Source organism: Pan paniscus, chromosome 19, assembly GCF_029289425.2.
Source record: "Pan paniscus chromosome 19, NHGRI_mPanPan1-v2.0_pri, whole genome shotgun sequence".
NCBI lineage: Eukaryota > Metazoa > Chordata > Mammalia > Primates > Hominidae > Pan > Pan paniscus.
In genome coordinates this window covers 27496135-27516310 of record NC_073268.2, presented here as the reverse complement: position 1 = coordinate 27516310, position 20176 = coordinate 27496135, and the positions used below count along the sequence as shown (strand labels likewise).

The 20176-nt window shown below is 40.0% G+C and overlaps 1 protein-coding gene across 10 annotated transcripts in view; it reads right to left on the bottom strand.

Annotated features, from left to right (window-relative positions):
• ACACA (acetyl-CoA carboxylase alpha) overlaps positions 1-20176 on the bottom strand; it is a 331241-nt gene that overhangs the window by 161939 nt on the left and 149126 nt on the right. For all 10 annotated transcript variants that reach the window (XM_003817948.5, XM_008971230.4, XM_055101006.2 and 7 more), the window contains 12 exons: positions 18325-18495; positions 17175-17336; positions 16666-16829; positions 11847-11997; positions 10972-11075; positions 7558-7639; positions 6976-7121; positions 5782-5932; positions 4027-4161; positions 3534-3680; positions 2312-2500; positions 895-995 (listed from right to left, as the gene is read on the bottom strand). In XM_003817948.5, coding sequence (XP_003817996.1) covers positions 895-995; positions 2312-2500; positions 3534-3680; positions 4027-4161; positions 5782-5932; positions 6976-7121; positions 7558-7639; positions 10972-11075; positions 11847-11997; positions 16666-16829; positions 17175-17336; positions 18325-18495 — 1703 coding nt within the window. The remainder of the gene's footprint in view (positions 1-894; positions 996-2311; positions 2501-3533; positions 3681-4026; positions 4162-5781; positions 5933-6975; positions 7122-7557; positions 7640-10971; positions 11076-11846; positions 11998-16665; positions 16830-17174; positions 17337-18324; positions 18496-20176) is intronic.

Below are 20176 nucleotides of genomic sequence, written 5' to 3'. Positions count from 1 at the left end.
CATGGTAGCATGTGACTGTAGTCCCAGCTACTCAAGAGGCTGAGGTGGGAGGATTGCTTGAGCCTGGGAGGCAGAGGTTGCAGTGAGCTGAGATTGTGCTACTGTACTACAAACTGGATGACAGTGTGAGACCCTGTCTCCAAAAAAATAAATAAATAAATAAATAAATAAATATGCTCTGTGAATATCCCTTTAGTATTAATAGCAACAACCACAATTACTTTTGCACCAACCTAATATAATAGGCTCCGTAAGCTAAGAAGAAAAAATGTCATACTGGGCCCTGTGACAGAAGAAAAATTAGGAGCTTCATCAAAATGGCAAGGAAAAAGAAAACAACAAAATTTCTGTGCCTTATTAATTGACAGGCTGGACGCAGTGGCTCATGCCTGTAATCCCAACAGTTTGGGAGGCCAAGGCGGGTGGATCATTTGAGCCCAAGAATTTGAGATGAGCCTGGGCAACATGGCAAAACCCCATCTCTTCTAAAAATACAAAAATTAGCTGGACGTGGTGGTGCACAGCTATAGTCCCAGCTATTCAGAGGGGTTGAAACAGGAGGATCACCTGAGCCTCGGGAGGTTGAGGCTGCAATGAGCCATGATTGAGCCACTGCACTCCAGTCGGGGCAACAGAGTGAGATCCTGTCTCAAAAAATAATAATAATAAATAATTGACAGAAAAAAATGTAGAATATTAAGAAGTCAGAAATATTGAGCAAGAGAGTTAGCTCACAATTCTAAGATATTTAGAAAAGACAAGGTACTTTCTAAGATATAAGATGCTTTCTAATTTCTTGAAGTCAAATCTGAGGTAAATTTTTTTGTGACCACTTGAAAGAAAGGAAGACATGAGTATGGACAGGTCTGGGAATCTGGAGTTACAAGTTACTACCTCTGTACCAGCTGAACAATGCTCTGAGTATTCATAAAGAAGACTTCCCGTTCAGATTTCCGGTTCAATGTAGCTGCATGGCTATCTAGGATGTTTGCAATCTAAGGTATAAAAAAGGGAAAAAAATGAGGCCCAACCCAACAAAATGCCCCAAAGCATCAGCCTCTATAGCACGATCAGTAGGAATCTTCTTCTTATAACATGGCAATTCCTATCTCTCACATGCTGGCAGCAGCTGGAAGTTACCAGGCATAGTCTACATAGAGAATCACACTAAATAAGCAAGCAGATTTCATCCCTTGTCACCCTTTCCCAGATGAATTAATGACTACATTACAAAAACTATCATCTTACCAATATCTGTTCAAGGTCAAGATCCAAACATCACTCCCCACTTATCTACCTATATTCCCTACACATACATCTGCTTTATGGGTAAAGAGTAAAGATGCTGCCAAGGTAGTAAGAATGTCTCTGAAAATAAAACTACCAATAGGCCATGTGTGGTGGCTCACACCTGTAACCTCAGCACTTTGGGAGGCCAAGGAGGGAGGATAGCTTGAGCCCATGAGTTCAATACCAACCTGGGCAACATAACGAGACCCCCATCTCTATAAAAATTTTTTAAAAATTAGCTGGGCATAGTGGTGCACATCTGTAGTCCCAGCTACTTGGGAGGCTGAGGTGGGATGAGCCATTGGGCCTATGGGGTCAAGGCTACAGAGAGCCATGACCGCACCACTGCACTCCAGCCTTGGCGACAGAGCGAGACCCTGTCTCAAAAATAAATAAATAAATAAATAAACAGCTGGGCACGGTGGCTCACGCCTGTAATCCCAGCACTTTGGGAGGCCGAGGTGGGCGGATCACGAGGTCAGGAGATCGAGACCATCCTGGCCAACGTGGTGAAACCCGTGGCTACTAAAAATGCAAAAATTAGCTGGCATGGCAGCGTGTGAATGTAATCCCAGCTACTCAGGAGGCTGAGGCAGGAGAATTGCTTGAACCCGGGAGGCAGAGGTTGCAGTGGGCCAAGATCAGCCACTGCACTCCAGCCTGGTGACAGAGCTAGACTCCATCTCTAAATCAATGCATGAATGAATCAATCAACCAACTAATATCACTCTATTTTCAATTCATGAAAATACCTCTAATTAGGGAATAGCCCCAGGAACAAAGCTATAAGGTATACATGATCCAAGTGTGCTTTTCTCATAACTACAGATACTTTATTCTTCACATACAGTACTTTCACTGTTGGGTTTGTACCCTGAGGCAGTTTTGTGAGGAATACAATGCTTAAAAGTATACAAGCACAACATCCAAAAAGTAAGGAGGATCCAAATAGGAAGGAATCCTACCACATAAACTCTGGCATTGGTAGCCAGAAAAAAATATAGTGTTATCCTATAAATACCTGCTGGCTGGGAAACTGACAGAGGACTGATGTGATGTTGCTAGCATACTGAGCCATTTCCTTCTTGATAGACTTCTCCACATTGGGGGGAATGCGGCCAGACACACTGGTCATAATATCTTGCAATTCTAGGAGAGGCAGGGAGGGATCTCTGAGGGTTTTCATCAGTCGCTCTACCCAGTCTTTTACCTAAAAAGAAAGCATTGGTAAAATAGGACCCAAGTTAACACAATCCCCCAAATAAAAAGATATATAGTTGTCATTCTGTATACGTGGGAAATTGGTTCCAGAACCACCACTCATATATGAAAATCTGCACATACTTGAGCCCTATGGAACCCATGTATAGAAATAGTTGTGGGTTCCATATCTCATCAATACTGTAATTTTGATCCATGTTTGGCTGAAAAAATCCACATATAAGTGGACCCACACAGTTCAAACCTGTATTGTTCAAGAGTCAACTATATCTGAATTCACTATCATATACTACTTCTTTTCAATAAAAATTTATATACTTTTCAATAGATATGGGGTCTCGCTATGTTGATCAGGCTGGTCTCAAACTCCTGGCCTCAAGCGATCTTTCCATCTCAGCTTCCCAAAGTGGTGAGATTACAGGCGTGAGCCAACTATCATAGAGTACTTTGAAATTGCAACGTAAGCATCTAACATTGCCCCTATTCTCCAGTTTAAAAAGGACTAATCACGGGCGGGCACAGTGGCTCACGCCTATAATCCCAGCACTTTGGGAGGCCGAGGCGGGCAGATCACAAAGTCAGGAGTTCAAGACCAGTCTGGCCAACGTGGTGAAACCCCGCCTCTACTAAAAAAAAAAAAAAAAAAAAAATTAGCCGCGCCTGGTGGCACGTGCCTACAATCCCCACTACTCAGGAGGTTGAGGCAGGAGAATCACTTGAACCCGGGAGGTGGAGGTTGCAGTTAGCTGAGTTTGTGCCATTGCACTCCAGCCTGGGCAACAGAGCAAGACTCCGTCTCGAGGAAAAAAAAAAAAGGAGTAATCACAATTAAATGTGAAGTCCATGACAAGGATAAGAAACATGGATTTAAAGACCTCAAGTCCCACAACTGAAGGTGAAAGAGTTCTAGGCCAAACGGCTTTCTTTTCCTCCCTCTTAAACAATCATTATGAGACTTGGAACTATTTTGGAGAATAGGTATCCCATTTGTACATCCCTTCCCCAGGAGACGTGATTCATACCTTGCTGCTAAAGAAAGGATCCGGAAGGCAGTATCCATTCATTACATTGACCAGATTATCCAGGACATAATGGAACACTCGATGGAGTTTCTCGCCTCTGAGTGCCGTGCTCTGGATCCGTGGCAGACTACCTGTGTGAAGTTCAGCCTGTCAACCCCAACAAGAGATCAAGTCATCTACTACTTTTGATCTAAGGTACAAACACACCACTGCAACTTAAGAGTTATCATTCAAAATCGAGACATCATACCCAGCTACCAGGAGGGAAGTCAATAGAGGAAACATCATAAGGAAATTACAGAATCTTAGTACTACAGTAACTCTTGCAAACTCTAGTTCCATAATATTACAGGTACAAATACAAGGCATAAGATTAATAGGGGACAAAGCTAAAGAAAACACTGGCAAACCAAGCATTGAAATCACTTACCTCTCCAAACCACCAAGTTCTTTAGCTCTTAGAGAGCAATATTCGGAGCACCTTCCTACTCACCTGCTGAACCTTGCTGGGGTTGTCCAGTTGCATTTTGGCTAGTACACAGCCAGGGTCAAGAGCTGCTCCAGGTCGCTTGACGTAATGGATACAGCCAGACTCCACAGCTGTTAAGGTCATTACCATCTTCATCACCTATAGTGAAAAATAAACTAGACTCAGATTTATCTCTCTTTACATAGATGAGTGCTTAAAAGAGGTAAATTTTTCCCTTAGCATCTAAGTTGGACCACACCTAATTTGACCAAGAAAAAATGGGAATTTACCATCATCTCCTAGGGACTATCAAGGCAAGCAATTAGAAAATCTCTCAGTACCTCACTTTAGGAATTAATAACATTTATTGACATTTCTCCTTTCTAACTTTTAAAACCATTTTGGCATAATTTGTGATTATATTTGTTTTGTACTTAGAAAGTAAGGAACAATTTAATATCCTCATACCAGTGAATCCAATCTAAGACATCCAGGCCAAAACCTAAGGATCATTCTTCCCTCCTCTTTCTCCCTTACCTACCAATTACCAACCCAGCCAGACATATCTTCTAAACCTTTCTCAAAAATCTTCCTCTCTTGCCATCTCTTCGGTTTACGCCTTCTTCATTTCTGGCCCAAAGTACTTCAAAGACCCCCTAAGAGATCTCCCTACTTGCTACATACCTCCCTCAAGGTCACGAAAAGCAATCTTTCTAGACCCCAAATCTCATCATACTACTTTTCCACTTAAATCTTTCAGAGATTACCTGCTGCCTCCAGGATAGTGTAAACTTACTAGTATGGCTTATAAGATCCTTCATAACCTCACATTCAAGATCTCACATTACCTCTTTAGCATCTTTGCTTGTCCCTCTCCATTAAACCTTAGTCTATTCTCAAGCCACACCAACACATACTTGCAGTTCCCTAAATACACTGTGCTGTCTTGCTTCTGTCTTTGTACATGCTATTCCTTCAACTTTAAGCACTCTTCCCTGCCCTTCTTCACCTGCTCTATCACTATCTGTCTTTCAAAACTAAGATCAAATGTCTCTTCTTTCAGAATATCTTCCCATACAAGCTTAGCTTGATTTGGGTTAGGTGACCCTCTGCACTCTATGCTTAGCTCTCTTAAAATTAATCACATGACATTTCTTGTCTGTTTTGTGCCCCACCTCCATGTATTTTCTCTGGATAGCCAGCAGTTAGGACACCTAACATTCAACAAGTGCTATTGCCTAGTATCTATTTTTAGAACTAGAGATTCCTCATTTGCCAAAGTGTTTTATGTGTTTTAAAAATCTTAAGGTTCGCACTTCTAATTAAGCCAACTGATGTTTCTTTTTCATTCTTATTTCCAATCTGTTACCTTTTTTTTTTTATTTTTTAGAAATAGGGTCTTGATTTGTGACGCAGGCCACAAATTGTACCACTCCAGTACAGTGGTACAATCTCCATTCACTGCTGCCTTGAATTCCTGGGCTCAAGGGATCCTCCCGCCTTAGCCACCAGAGTGGCTGGGTCTACAGGCATGTGCCACTGTACACTGCTAATTTTTTAATTTTTCATAGAGACGGGGTCTCACCATCTTGCCCAGGCTAGTCTCGAACTCCTGGGCTCAAGCAATCTTCCTGCCTCAGCCTCCCAAAGTGGTGGGATTACAGGCACAAGCCACTGTGCCCAGCCTCCTTTCTGTAACTTTTCAGTCCTAGTCCATCCCAGCCGACCCTTTTCCTACCTTCCCCTCCCATGATCCCACAGTCCTTTCACCACCCTGACCTCAATCTCAGCATAGCACTGGCCAGCAAACACATGACCTCCATCTTCTACAATGTACTGGATTAACTTCCCAGCAGAAGGTGAGCGCATCACCGATGGGTCATTTTCCTTCTCAAACACACAGGTTTTATTGCCAATTGTGATGCGATATCTAGGAGACAAGTGGAAGTATGTAAGCTAAGAAAGCACCTCAGGATATAAAGCAGAATGGTAGAGAATGTCAACCTTCAAAGAAAAAAAATCCTGAAAACTTTATTATACACACACACAGACATATTCACTGCATATTTGTTTACAATGTCAATTAACAAAAATTTCCTTCAATAAGGATCAGATTAAATATAGTATAATCATATAATGGAATACTACATGACTATTAAAAATAACAGGTACCACCATTTAAAAAAACACACACAAAGATATTGATGACGTAATAGCTAACATTTCTTGAAGCCTAGCTATGTTGTGGCAATGTTCTACACATTTTCAACATGTTAATTTATTTCATTCTCATAACACCATAACTGGTGTTGAACATTTGTGAATTTCTTTCTTTCTTTTTTTTTTTTTAGACGGAGTTTTGCTCTTGTTGCCCAGACTGGAGTGCAATGGCGTGATCTCGGCTCACCGCAACCTCCACCTCCCAGGTTCACGTGATTCTCCTGCCTCTGCCTCCCACTTAGCTGGGACTACAGGCATAAGCCACCACATCTGGTTAATTTTGTATTTTTAGTAGAGACAGGGTTTCACCACGTTGGCCACACCGGTCTTGAACTCCCAACCTCAGGTGATCCACCTGCCTTGGCCTCCCAAAGTGCTGGGATTACAGGCGTGAGCCACCGCACCCAGCCACATTTGTGAATGTATTTAAAGAAAAACAGTATGTACATGAGTGTAACTTGTATATGCATATAAAATTTCTACTCAAATATATAAGAAACTTTTAACAATGGTTACTTATAAAAAGGGGAACTTATTTTTCATTGTCCACATACACTGGAGTGGTAGGGAGACATGTTTTTAATTATAAACACTTTAATACTCTTGATATTTTTGTTAAGTGCATGTACTATTTTTTTTTTTTTAACTACAAATGAGTACCAAGAAAAGCCTGGGAAAATCCCAAGAGCTAGTAACTAATAAGAGAAAAGGCTAATAGGATGACCAGCAAATGGACCTCAAACAGCCACTTACCTATCCACTTCCTCTTTCATATACGTAGTATAACTGCTGCCATCATAGGACAAGAGCAGTCCACCGTCACTCAGCCGATGTACATCTACTTCTACACATGAACCATTCATGATCACCACATAGGAGTTGGGGGACTGTCGAGTCACCTGCAGGGAATGAGAATGAGGATCAGTGTGTCCCTTCCAGGTACAGCTCCAAATGAAATTTGAATGCTTCAAAAATACAGATAAGAAAGATCTGTCAGGAGGAAGAAAATTCATGGCACTGATGCTATTTGCATCAGTGTCTGTGGACATGGCTCAGTCCTGCTGTAAGCAAAGAGGGCAACCTTAGTTGATTTTCCCCAACTGTGGTTGTTCCCCGTCTCTCCTTTATCTCTTGGCAGTGTATGTGAAGTTGAAGAACAACAAAAAAGATTTTCATAGAACAACAAATGCTGCTTCAGGACACTGACAAAAATAATGACGGTAATTTCACTAATACCCCCATCCCTGCATTAAATCAAACTTTTTCTCCTGCCTCTCAACCTAAAGAAAGATAGCTAAAAAAGTAAGGTGCAAGCTCCAACGGGGTTCTGCATACCTTAAGTACATACTTGACTCCCTCATAGATAAGTTCAACATCTACTGTATTCAGAAGTGTATGAGCAGGAAGGACTTGACCCCTAAAAGAACAACGATGAGAGAGGAACTTACTACAAAGTTCTAACAGTTATAAGAGAATCTAAAACATTATTGATTGTAGCATTTCCTAGAATAACAAAAGACTAGAAACAACCTAAATACCTAAATGATCATTTGTAAGGAATTGATCACATCAATTATGAATCTTACAATGGATTTTTTTAAATTAGGGTAAAATACACATTACATTAAATTTGCCATCTTAACCATTACAAAATGCACAGTTCTATAGTGTTGGGGATATTAACACTATTCTGCAACCAATCTGCAGGACTTTTTCATCTGGCAAAAGTGAAACTCTACACCCATTAACAACTCCCAATTTCCCCCTCCCCCCAGTTCCTGGTAACCGTCATTCTACTTTCTAGTTCTATGAGTCTGACTACTCTTCATACTTCATATAAGTAAAACCATATAGTATTTGTCTTTTTGTGACAGGCTTAATTCACTTGCCCTAATGTCCTTAAGATCCACCTATGTTTTAGCATGTGCCAGAATTTCCTTCTTCTTTAAGGCTGAATAATACTGTATTGTATGTATATGCCACATTTTGTTTATCCAGTCATCCATCAACCAACATCTGAGTTGCTCCCATCTTTTAGCTACTGTGAATAATCCTCCTATGACTGTGGCTGTGCAAGTATCTTTCAGATCCTGCTTTCAATTCTTTCAGAATACCCAGAAGTGGTATTACCAGATCATAGGGCAATTCTATTTTTAATTTTTTCAGTAATTGCAATACCATTTTTCAATAGTGGCTGCATCATTTTACATTCCCATCAAGAGTGCACAAGTGTCCCAATTTCTCTGCGTACTTGCCAATACTTGCTATTTTCTGTTTTTTGACAGTGGGCATCCTAATGGGTGTGAGGTGATATCTCATCATGGTTTCGATTTTATTTACTTAATGATTAGTGATGTTGCGCATGTTTTCACATGTGGAACAAAACATACAGACATTAAAAAGATGTGAACTAAAAAACACTTTAAAAAATATACTGTTGAGTTAAAAAAGCAAGGTAAATAACAGCTTCACAGCATGCTACCATTTGAGTTTTAAAAAACCAGGAGGTGGGAAGAAACAAATATTGCATGTTGATATGGTTCGGCTGTGTTCCCACTCAAATCTCATCTTGAACTGTAGCTCCCATAATTCTCATGTGGTGTGGGACGGACCCGGTGGGAGATACTTGAATCATGGGGGCGGTTCCCCCATACTGTTCTCGTGGTAGTGAATAAGTCTCACGAGAGCTGATCATTTTATAAGGGGAAACCCCTTTCACTTGGCTCTCATTTTCTCTCTTGGCTGCCACCACGAAAGATGTGTCTTTGCTCTTCCTTTGCCTTCCGCCATGATTGTGAGGCCTCCCCAGCCATCTGGAACTGTGACTCAATTAAACTTCTTTCCTTTATAAATTAGCCAGTCTTGGGTATGTCTTTATTAGCAGTGTGAGAACAGACTAATACACATGTATATGTTCATGTAAGTTTAGGGTATCTTTGGAAGGTTAGAAAAGAAATTGGTAATATGAATTTACTATAGGGGACGGAAACTGGATGGCCAAGGAACAGAGGTAAGAGAGAGACTTCTCACTGCTTATCTTTTTTGTGACTTTTGAATTTTGAACCACATGAATGTGTTAACTGTTCTTAAAGATAAAGATTAAGGTTGGGCGCAGTGGCTCACGCCTGTAATTCCAGCTATTTGGGAGGCCAAAGCGGGCAGATCACGAGGTCAAGAGATCGAGACCATCCTGGCCAACATGTTGAAACTCCGTCTCTACTAAAAATACAAAAATGAGCTGGGCGTGGTGGCGCGTGCCTGTAGTCCCAGCTACTCAGGTGGCTGAGGCAGGAGAATCCCTTGAACCCGGGAGGCGAAGGTTACAGTGAGCAGAGATCACGCCACTGCACTCCAGCCTGGTGACAGAGCAAGGCTCCATCTCAAAAAAAAAAGATTAAGATTAAACGCGAAAAAATTGTAAAACTTCAGTGTAAGCATAACTGCTCCTAGCAACTGAAACTTTATTTGAGAGTCTTTAAAAAGGCCGGGCGGCCGGGTACAGTGGCTCACGCCTGTAATCCTAGCACTTTGGGAGGCCAAGGCGGGTGGATCACAAGGTCAGGAGATTGAGACCATCCTGGCTAACACGGTGAAACCCTGTCTCTAATAAAAATACAAAAAAAATTAGCCGGGCCTGGTGGCAAGTGCCTGTAGTCCCAGCTACTTGAGAGGCTGAGGCAGGAGAATGGCGTGAACCCGAGAGGCAGACCTTGCAGCGAGCCGAGATTGCGCCACTGCACTCCAGCCTGGGCAACAGTGCGAGACTCTGTCTCAAAGATAAAAAAAATAAAAATAATAAAATAAGTAAAAAACAAAAGCATTTTAAAAGGAGGTGGGGGGCTTGTAGAGGAAAATGCATTTGACATATTTGTACACCAATAAGAAAACTATTTAACTAGGTTACAGATTATATGCTGCAGAACAGAAATAAATAAGACTGGATTGGTAAAAAGTGGCCCATGTATACAGGGAGTTGAAAGTCACGCCAAGGGATTTAGATTTGATACAGAAGAGAAATGCCAAGCTGCTGAAGGTTTTACTACATGAGAGTAACATAGTGAAAGATACTTATCATAGGACTTGAATAACTCTGAAATCTCAGTTCAATTTTTAAATTTTGTTTCTTTTCTTTCTTTCAGATACCTCAAAAGGGAGTTGATATAAGTCTAACAACACAGAAGGAAATAAAAGTGCCTGTGATTAAAGTGCTTTAAAATGATTAGCCACTTGGAACATTCCTCTGGGGACTCAAAGGCAGAGCTTAGTCTCCTCAATCAGCATTAGAAATTAGTTTAGCCCCATAGATGTCTGACCCTCTACTTGAAAGACTCATGAGGTCATCCTGAATATCAGCCTTAATTATTTATTTCTGAAAGGTGGTACAGGTAATACATGAAATATTTAGGGTTCAGTGCTAGGGAGAAATACCAGATTTTTACCACCAGGGTTTGGAGAGATTTGATACTTATACAGGACAGAATATCTACTGCAGATGGATTCCAGTTTTTAAAGAAGCAACCTGTTCTAACTGTGGTATAAGTTAATGTCTAGAATCTGCAGTTTGACTCCCCAAATAATTTGCCATAAATGTCAACATCCCCTCTCTTTCTTGCCACCATGGTCCATGAATAACAAGTAGCACTCATAAGCTGCCAGGAATGGACAGAAGAATAAATGGGTCTTTGAGCTTCAGTCCCCGTACTCAGGACCATTGATTAGTTTGTGTAGCCTACAAGAAACAAAGCCTACCTTTCTAAGGAGTGAAGGAAGTTAGAGACGCTATTCCGCAGGCTCACATCTGCCACGTGGAGGGCACCACACACAACCCCCAACATGGTGTCAGGTCGCTCAGCCTGAAAGGAGGAAAAAGAGGGCAGATCAAATGCATGGTCACTTGGCACCACAGCCTCTCAAATGAAATCAGGCTCAAATTTGTTGTGATGAAACAGCTAGCAATGAAAATCTCCATTCTCACTGCCCAACTGATTTTTTAGATAAAAATGAACACATTCACTTTTAGAATTTGATTAGAGGCACCACTTGAAGAGAAATGAAAAACAACTTTCTTCTCCCTAAGACTTCCACTGAGCCAATCATTGAATAGCTCAAAAATAGGCTTCTGACAGAAATAAATTTTAAAAGACACAACGATTTGGCTACTGATAATCTCAAAGAAAAATGGTGCATAGCCAAAATTTAGACCTCCAAATTATATGAATCTAACGATTTTATGCAAAATCTTGGATATGTTAGCATAGGCCAGGAATTAAGGAATAAGTGATAACTCTTGATCTAAATGAGGCCTCTCTCTTCAGCATCTGTTAGATACAGAAGTTGGCAACTATGGACCAGGTTTAACATTAAATGAAGAAAAAGAAAGTAATTAAATCCCTGCATGCCTCTCTTCAAATATACCTCAGGAAGTAATGCTAGAACATAAAATGACTGTGTGACACAAGCACAGGAACCATCAGAGTGCTAAAATTACACTGACTCCTAGATTTTTCCAGGTAGATCAAGAACCATTTACATTAGAATCAAATAAATTTCATGTAGTGACAGGGATTGAGTACACAAGTCTATAAAAACCCAATCCCAGCATCTGTTTGTGGAGAAATACACACCTGTACTTTTTCTGCTATCAGTCTGTCCAGCCAGCCAGTATCAATTCTGTTCATCTGAAAGCTTTCAGTCTCTAACAATTTGATCAGGTATTCAACTGTAGTTCGAAAGTCACCCCGAATAGACAGCTCCTTCAAAGCCACCACCATGTTTCTGGGAGAAGAACAGAAGCCAATCTGTTTCAGCAACAAACACTTTAATGTTTTTCAATAATTTTAAAGATCTGTTTGGCCAGGCATGGTGGCTCACGCCTGTAATCCTAACACTTTGGGAGGCCAAGACAAGGCGGATCACGAAGTCAGGAGATTGAGACCATCCTGGCTAACACGGTGAAACCCTGCCTCTACTAAAAATACAAAAAATTAGCCAGGCGTGGTGGCGGGCGCCTGTAGTCCCAGCTACTCGGGAGGCTGAGGCAGGAGAATGGCATGAACCCGGGAGGCGGAGCTTGCAGTGAGCAGAGATCACGCCACTGCACTCTAGCCTGGGTGACAGAGCGAGACTCTGTCCCCCCCAAAAAAATAAAAATAAAAATAAAAGAAAGAACTGTTTCATTCCTTTGTAATCTTGAGAGGGAAGAGAGAGAGGCAGTTCCAAAAACAAATAAGGGTGCACATGTCAAGTGTGCTCATTCATGTGCATTCAAGAGAGGAAAATTTGCAAAAAGTCAGAAAACGTATGAATTCTAACTGATATTACCATAAGAGCATCAGCAAATCAGAAACATTTCATTATAATGAGTACAGAACAAATTATAACAAATTATATGCAAGCCACCCTCAGCTTTTACTTACTAAGTTTCCATTATTCCATTCATTTGTTGTTGGCTAACAAGAATTAGGGCATTAATTCTCCCTATCCTTGTACCTTATTTATTTTATGTATAATTTACATACAATAAAATATACTTATTTTAAGTATACAGTTCAATGAATTTTCCCAAGTGCTTAATTTAAAGATTTCCATACAGTAAAGCAACTCTCTGGGTGCAGTCATATATCAGCCTGACACTGCATGTGAGAGTGTTTTTTTTAAAACTGCATTTTGGATATCTATGCAATGATTTGCTCATTACTTTTATTACTTCCCAGTTAAGTGCAAAGTGATCCAATTTTAGCAGAATTTCAAATACTATGGGGCTTTTCTGTATATTTATGCCCAGTGTCTATCCTGCACGGGACAGGTACTTACTTCAACAAATACTAATTATGTACCTCATACTAATAAGACACATACTATGATTGTAAGGAAGAAAGAACATAAATACAATAATCACTTTCAAAATATATGGCAGAATATCATCAATGCCAGTCAGAATACTTACACAAAGTTCTGGAGAGGTTGTAAGAAGGGAGAAATTCATCTCCCTACAGTTTCATGAAAAATGTGGAAACTGACATGGGCTAAAGTATAGCTGATAATTATAACTGTGAGAGGAATCATATTCCAGGTGGTCCAGGCATTCCCTCAGCCTAAAATATTATTCTGTTGCCCACCTCTGTCCTCCTTTCTATGTCCTCCTTTGACCTGACTTACTTCTACAAACTTCAATTATCAATCTAGATGTCACTGTCTTCTGGGATACCTTCCCAGAACCCCTCTAGACTGAGTTAGTTGACTCATCTGTATGATCCTATAATGCCCTTAAATAATCTGACTATCATCATACTTAATACATTGTATTTTAACTGCCAATTGTCTTACACCCTCTGGATTGTAAAGTTTTGTGAGGAGAGAGATTCTATCTTGGACCTCACTTTATTGCCAGAACCGGTAGATAGCAGATACTCAGTAAATATTTGTTGAATAGAATGAATGAATGGGCCTGGCACAGTGGCTCACACCTGTAATCCCAGCACTTTGGGAGGCCGAGGTGGGCAGATCACTCAAGGTCAGGAATTCGAGACCAGCCTGGCCGACATGGTGAAACCCGTCTCTACTACAAATACAAAAACTAGCTGGGTGTGGTGGTGGGCACTCCATGTCAGAAAAAAAAAAAAAAAAAAGAATAAATGAATGAACAGAGGAAATAGCAAGAACAAAGAAGCAGAGGGAAGAAAATACAGGTTGACAAAATTAGCCAGGCATGGTGGCACGTGCCTGTAATCCCAGTTACTCAGGAAGCTGAGGCAGGAGAATCACTTGAACCCAGGAGGAAGAGGTTGCAGTGAGCTGAGATCGTGCCACTGCACTCCAGCTTGGGCGACAGAGCAAGACTCTGTCTCAAAAAAAAAAGGAAAATACAGCTTGAGTTCAGGGAATGGTATGACTGAAGCAGAGGTATAAGGATAGGAATGAGTGGCTAAGCCATTCAACCAACGTTTACTGAATGCTTACTATGTTCAGGGGATATAGCAGTAACAAGACACAGTCCTGTTCTCATGGTATTTAGATTATGACCCATGGGAAATTATACTGGAATATACTGGAATATATGAGTTGGGGCATTCTGGCAAACAAGAGTCCAAACCCCAAGCTGAGATATAGACCTAATGAAATGAAGAAATAAGAAACAAAGAAAGCTCTAAGCTGAAGAATGAACTTTTGGCATAGTGTCAAGATGGAGACTTATTGTAGATAACGTATTTTTAACATGCTAAAAATTAAGCTAGTTAGCTTTGTACTGTAGACAAATGTACAGAGCTGGTCAGAAATAAGGAACAAGGCTTCTGGATTGGGTTATAGGACATTCCCTGAAGAAAATACACAGTGGTCTGCCAAATCAGGACTTAAACCTAAATGCCAACAGAGGCCAGTCTGGGAACATAAATGAGTGAGGCAGACTGAATAGGAGCTGTGTTAACTACAAAGTTTATGTCCCGTCGAAAAGAAGCAGTCACACAAAACTAGCTGTTTTTTGTTTGTTTGTTTTTTGTTTTTTTGAGACGGAGTTTTGCTCTTGTTGCCCAGGCTGGAGTGCAATGGCGTGATCTTGGCTCACTGCAACCTCAGCCTCCTGGGTTCCAGTGATTCTCCTGCCTCAGCTTCCCGAGTAGCAGGGATTACAGGCACTTGCCACCACACCTGGCTAATTTTTGTATTTTTAGCAGAGACGGGGTTTTACCATGTTGGCGAAGTTGGTCTCAAACTCCTGACCTTAAGTGATCTGCCAGCCTCGGTCTCCCAAAGTGCTGTGATTACAGGTGTGAGCCACCGTGCCCAGGCAAAATTAGCTAACTTTTAACAACTAGAATGTACAACCAATGTTGTCATTATAGTCCTACTTTTAAGAGCTAGCAGAAATCCATATTTTGATTTCAATCTCCTGATTTTTTAATATCGTCAAATTAAAAAAAATTAACACTCTGTGAGCCCATCAAAACACATCTGTATGTTGAGACTCACCAGAAAGCCAACAATTTGCAAGCTCTAGTGTAAACCTTTTTCACTTTGCAGAGCATAATATGGCAGCGAATATGCTTAAAAGGCAACTTCATACCAATGTTTTTTTCTGGTAGCAGTGTTTTAATTTTGAAAAATTCCACTTATAGTTTTGAAGAATGAGAAGAAATGTAAAGGACAAAATAGAGAAATAATGAGATTTCCCTACTTCTAAAAATAATATTAAAAACTAATTAATCAAGGCTGGGTGCAGCGGCTCATGCCTATAATACCAGCACTTTGTGGGGCCATTAGAGCCCAGGAGTTTAAGACTAGCCTGGGCAACAAAGGGAGACCCCATCTCTACAAAAAATTTAAAATTTGCTGGACATGATGGTGCACACCTGCAGTCCCAGCAATTCAAGAGGCTGAGGCAAAAGGATTGCTTGAGCCCAGGAGGTCGAGGTTTCAGTGAGCTATGATGGCACTACTGCATTCCAGCCTGGGTGACAGAGCAAGACTCTGCCTCTTAAAATTAATTAATTCAGGAAATTGATAAAAATATAAAACTAATCAATAAGTGTTTATTAATACAAACAACCATATATTAGGATTAATTACTAATAAATGAATGATATTTATTAGTAATTAATACTAATAAACACTTATTAATTACCTACTCCATGTACAGTTCAAAGGTAAAGGGAATGGTATTAAATGTTTGATACAAGGCAATAAACCATTAAAAAACAGAAAAGAACTAGTTCAAGTTTCAGTTTTAGATAGATATTCCAAAAGATCTAAGCTGTTAAAATTACCTCCTTCAGCCCTATGTTTTAGGCAAGCAAAAGTGCTGTTAATTTAATATTCATTGTTTATGATTAATAGAATATTATCTAACATTTATGATATAGCAGTTACATTTGCATAAGCTGTTATATACAGCACGCTAAGGTCTCTTATATTAGCAATGTAGACAGTTTCTTTATGTCCTTTTCATAATATGAGCAGTATAATTTTATTATTTTAAATAACTATAAGAGTACATCATGGTGACTATGGCTCATAACAATAGCTAGTGTACTTGAAAATTGCTAATAGATTTTAAGTCTTCTCACAAGAAAAAAATAAAATAAAAGTCTATGATTTATTTGATACCTAGTTCTTGGCCAAGAATCTACCTCCCCTCAATAACAATACTGTTCCTGTGGAAAAATAAGATACCTTTAAAGCAATCAATTTTATACATTTATCAAAAATATTTGAAAGGAAAAATACTTCAGAAGGCTCAGAACAACAAACAGAAAAACATCTGCCAAGCACTGCATAATTTAATACAACATGAATGCAAATACAATTAGAGATATTCAAAATTTCTTCAAAAAGGTTGTTCATATTATTACTTTGACAGCAGATGATTCCTATTCCCATGCTCACACCTTCACTTAAGATTAGCACAAATTTATTTTGTAAAATGCAATCAAATGCTATTATACTCACGAAATTGCCTCTTCTCTGTTTTCTCCCCAAGAAAAGCAGTGACCAAACTGAGAATCAGCAAATTCATGAAGTCCCCCTGCAGCAGCAACACTGAAATATCCCCAAACATTCTTATTGCTGCGGAAATTTAGCTCCTGAACTGTTCCTGAGCTGGGCTTAAAACCCTGTTAGAGAATAAAGAATGAGAGACCATATTACGTTTCGAAGGAAGAGAAGATTTATATATTCATTGTTTAAGTTCTGTGTTAATCACACACAGAAGCAGAGAAGACACACAAAAATGATAAAGGCCAAGACCCAGTGCCACAGACCCACTGAAGACTCTACAGTGACTTAAGTGGGATTAAGTAACCAATGAAGCAACGACCATTTACTTATCTGCTCTGAGAAACCTCTATATTTCCCACTCCAGAGGAAGTCCCAAGATATTTCAGAAGTATACTCTTAGATACTATCTTAACATTAAAGTTCATTAAAAGGAGGTATAAACCTTTTAAGTGATGGGTTACCTCATCTGGATTTTCACTAGTGATCCGAGCAGCAATAACATGGCCCCTTGGACAAGGAACGTGTGCAGAATCTTCAAAATCAATGGGAGAATCACCCCAGGGAGATACCCCATACATCATACGGATATCCTTGATTCTATATAGAGGAATCCCCATGGCAATCTGAAAGGTAATAAAACACACATCTTTAATTTTTCAGTTACTTCCCTTAAAGTGTAGAGGCTATCAGATAACCTAAAATATTTTTATTTTTGGAGCCACTCCCTAAAACATTCTATTTTTATAACCTGTATTCTACAATCATCAACTCTAAGTTGCTTGAAATACAATATATCACTACAGATAAGTAGTTAGAATATTCTCCACTTCTAAAGAAGTCCCCACATTCCTAATGCAACAGACACCAGTTCCCCTGTTGTCATTTATTTCTCCATCACGTAATAAGAATGAAAATATCCAACAGAGGAGTAAATGTTAATAGCCATCCAAAAACAGACAGCTAGAAAGTCTTAATTGTGTCATAATTATCTCTTCCATCCCTGCAAACCACTGGAGGAAGTAGGTAAATCTTCAGTCTTTAATAGGAACCCAGAAGGTGTTCTCGATGTGGGCAAATGTTAGATAAAAATAATATCAAGCCTTATCATTAACTATTACTGCTTTCCATAATATTTGTTTCCTGGGCTGAGAGAAGACAATAATATTGACAGCAAGCACTTTACAAATTATAAAAATATGTGTGCTACCACACTCTTGTAAGGAAAAACTTTAACCACTAATCTCTGATGCAGAATTATTTCAATAAAGAACACTAGTTAAGAAAAAAAAATGAGTAGGGAATAATTATAATACAAAGTTGTGAAGTTTACTATAGCTAAATAATTGAATAAAGCATACATTATTAACATTTATTTCTAAAACGTAACACATTATATCAGATGTGTCTGGCTAGAAAAAATAACATTCCTATGTCTGTACTACATCAGGAAAACCAAACCACACATGCATAACACATACAGCGTGAAAGAGAAATGACCATTAGGTGTGACTCAGATAGGAGGTGCTTTTCTCTTATCACACACTGGTTAAACCCATTTTTCAGGCCTCTCTGACTTTTCTAGGCTCTGCAACCCAGATCAGGGAGACTCACCTGGAGCTGTGCTGCAGGGAGATTGACATCAGCCACCATCTCTGTACAAGGGTGCTCTACCTGCAGCCGAGGATTCAATTCCAGAAAGTAGAAGCTGCCATCCTGGCTGTACAGGTATTCCACAGTCCCAGCACTCACATAACCCACCATTTTGGCAAGTTTCACCGCACACTCAAAGAAGAGAGATAAGCAAACATAAGTATCTCACCTTATCCAACTGCTAGACCACTACAGCCTCTCACTGACTCAACTGTTCAGTGTGTATAAGAGCTATCAAAAGCTTTTAGCCACATGAGAGCACATTTCTGATTATTATACAATATCCCTGGACAAGGATGAAAAACTCAATGAAAAATCGAGAGAAAAGAGCATTTTTCACTTTGCATCAAAAGCAACCTCACCCCACCAGACATAAATGTATGCAGACAAAAAAACATGGGGACAGACTCTTGTCCAGTTTCCAGTATTTCCAATATGCTCCTCTTCTTCCTAGAAACATAGCTAACTAGTTAGAGACTAGTTTTTTTTTTGTTTTTTTTTTTTTGAGACAGAGTCTCACTCTGTCTCCCGGGCTGGAGTCCAGTGGCACAATCTCGTGGCTCACTGCAAACTCTGCCTCCCGGGTTCAAGTGATTCTCCTGCCTCAGCCCCCCAGGTAGCTGAGATTACAGGCATGCGCCACCATGCCTGGCTAATTTTTGTATTTTTGGTAGAGATGGGGTTTCCCTATGTTGGCCAGCCTGGTCTCAAACTCCTGACCTCAAGTGATCTACTCGCCTTGGCCTACCAAAGTGCTGGGATTACAGGCGTGAGCCACCATGCCTGGCCTGGTTAGTGGCTAAGTTTTGACAAACAGGACACCAGCATTGGTAAGTGATATGCATAACTCCTAAGTCATATATATATATATATATATATATATTTTTTTTTTTTTTTTTTTTTTTTTTTTTTTTTTTTGGGGAGATGGAGTCTCGCTTTGTCACCCACCCAGGATGGAGCACAGTGGCGCAATCTTGGCTCACTGTAACCTCCGCCTCTCAGATTCAAGTGATTCTCCTACCTCAGCCTCCTGAGTAGCTGGGATCACAGGCACATGCCACCATGTCAGGCTAATTTTTATATCTTTAGTAGAGATGGGTTTTCATCATGTTGGCCAGGCTGGTCTCAAACTCCTGATCTCAAGTGATCCGCCCACCTCAGCCTCCTAAAGTGCTGGGATTATAGGCGTGAGCCATAGCACCGAGCCCTAAGTCATATTTTGAAAAGGAAATGTCTCATTCTCTATTCCTGGCTTTTTCCTTCTTATTCATTGGAACATAGTCATGATAGTATAAGCCAACTTCAATCATGCAAATGAGAACACACTAAGAACAGCAAGAAAAGAAAGGAAAAGAAAAGAAAAGAAAGAAAAAGAAAAGAAAGAATTAACCTGAATCCCAAGATGGCCTCGTGGAATAAAACACTTCCACCAGCCCTGAAAAGCTCACCTCAGACTAGGATGGGAGAGAAAAATAAACTTCTATTTTTGGGGGGGTCCGCTGTGTTTTTTGGACCTTTTTGTTATAGCAGTTTAACCTGTATCCTAATCAATACAGGAATTATTAAGTGCAGGTAGAATGTTGCTATTTAAAAATATTAAAATATGAGATGCTAGCTTAGCAAAAGGGTAGTGGGTAGCAGAGAAACAGATACTGCAGGCTGGAAAGGTGATAATCTTCTTGTTGGGATAACACAACATTTGGTAAACTGTTTCCTACAATAACTTGGGATACTGACCACACACCAACTAAACCTTAAAAAAGATGGTCTGAAAGGGTCAGAGTGTCGAAAAAGCCAACTTCTTTTGTATCCC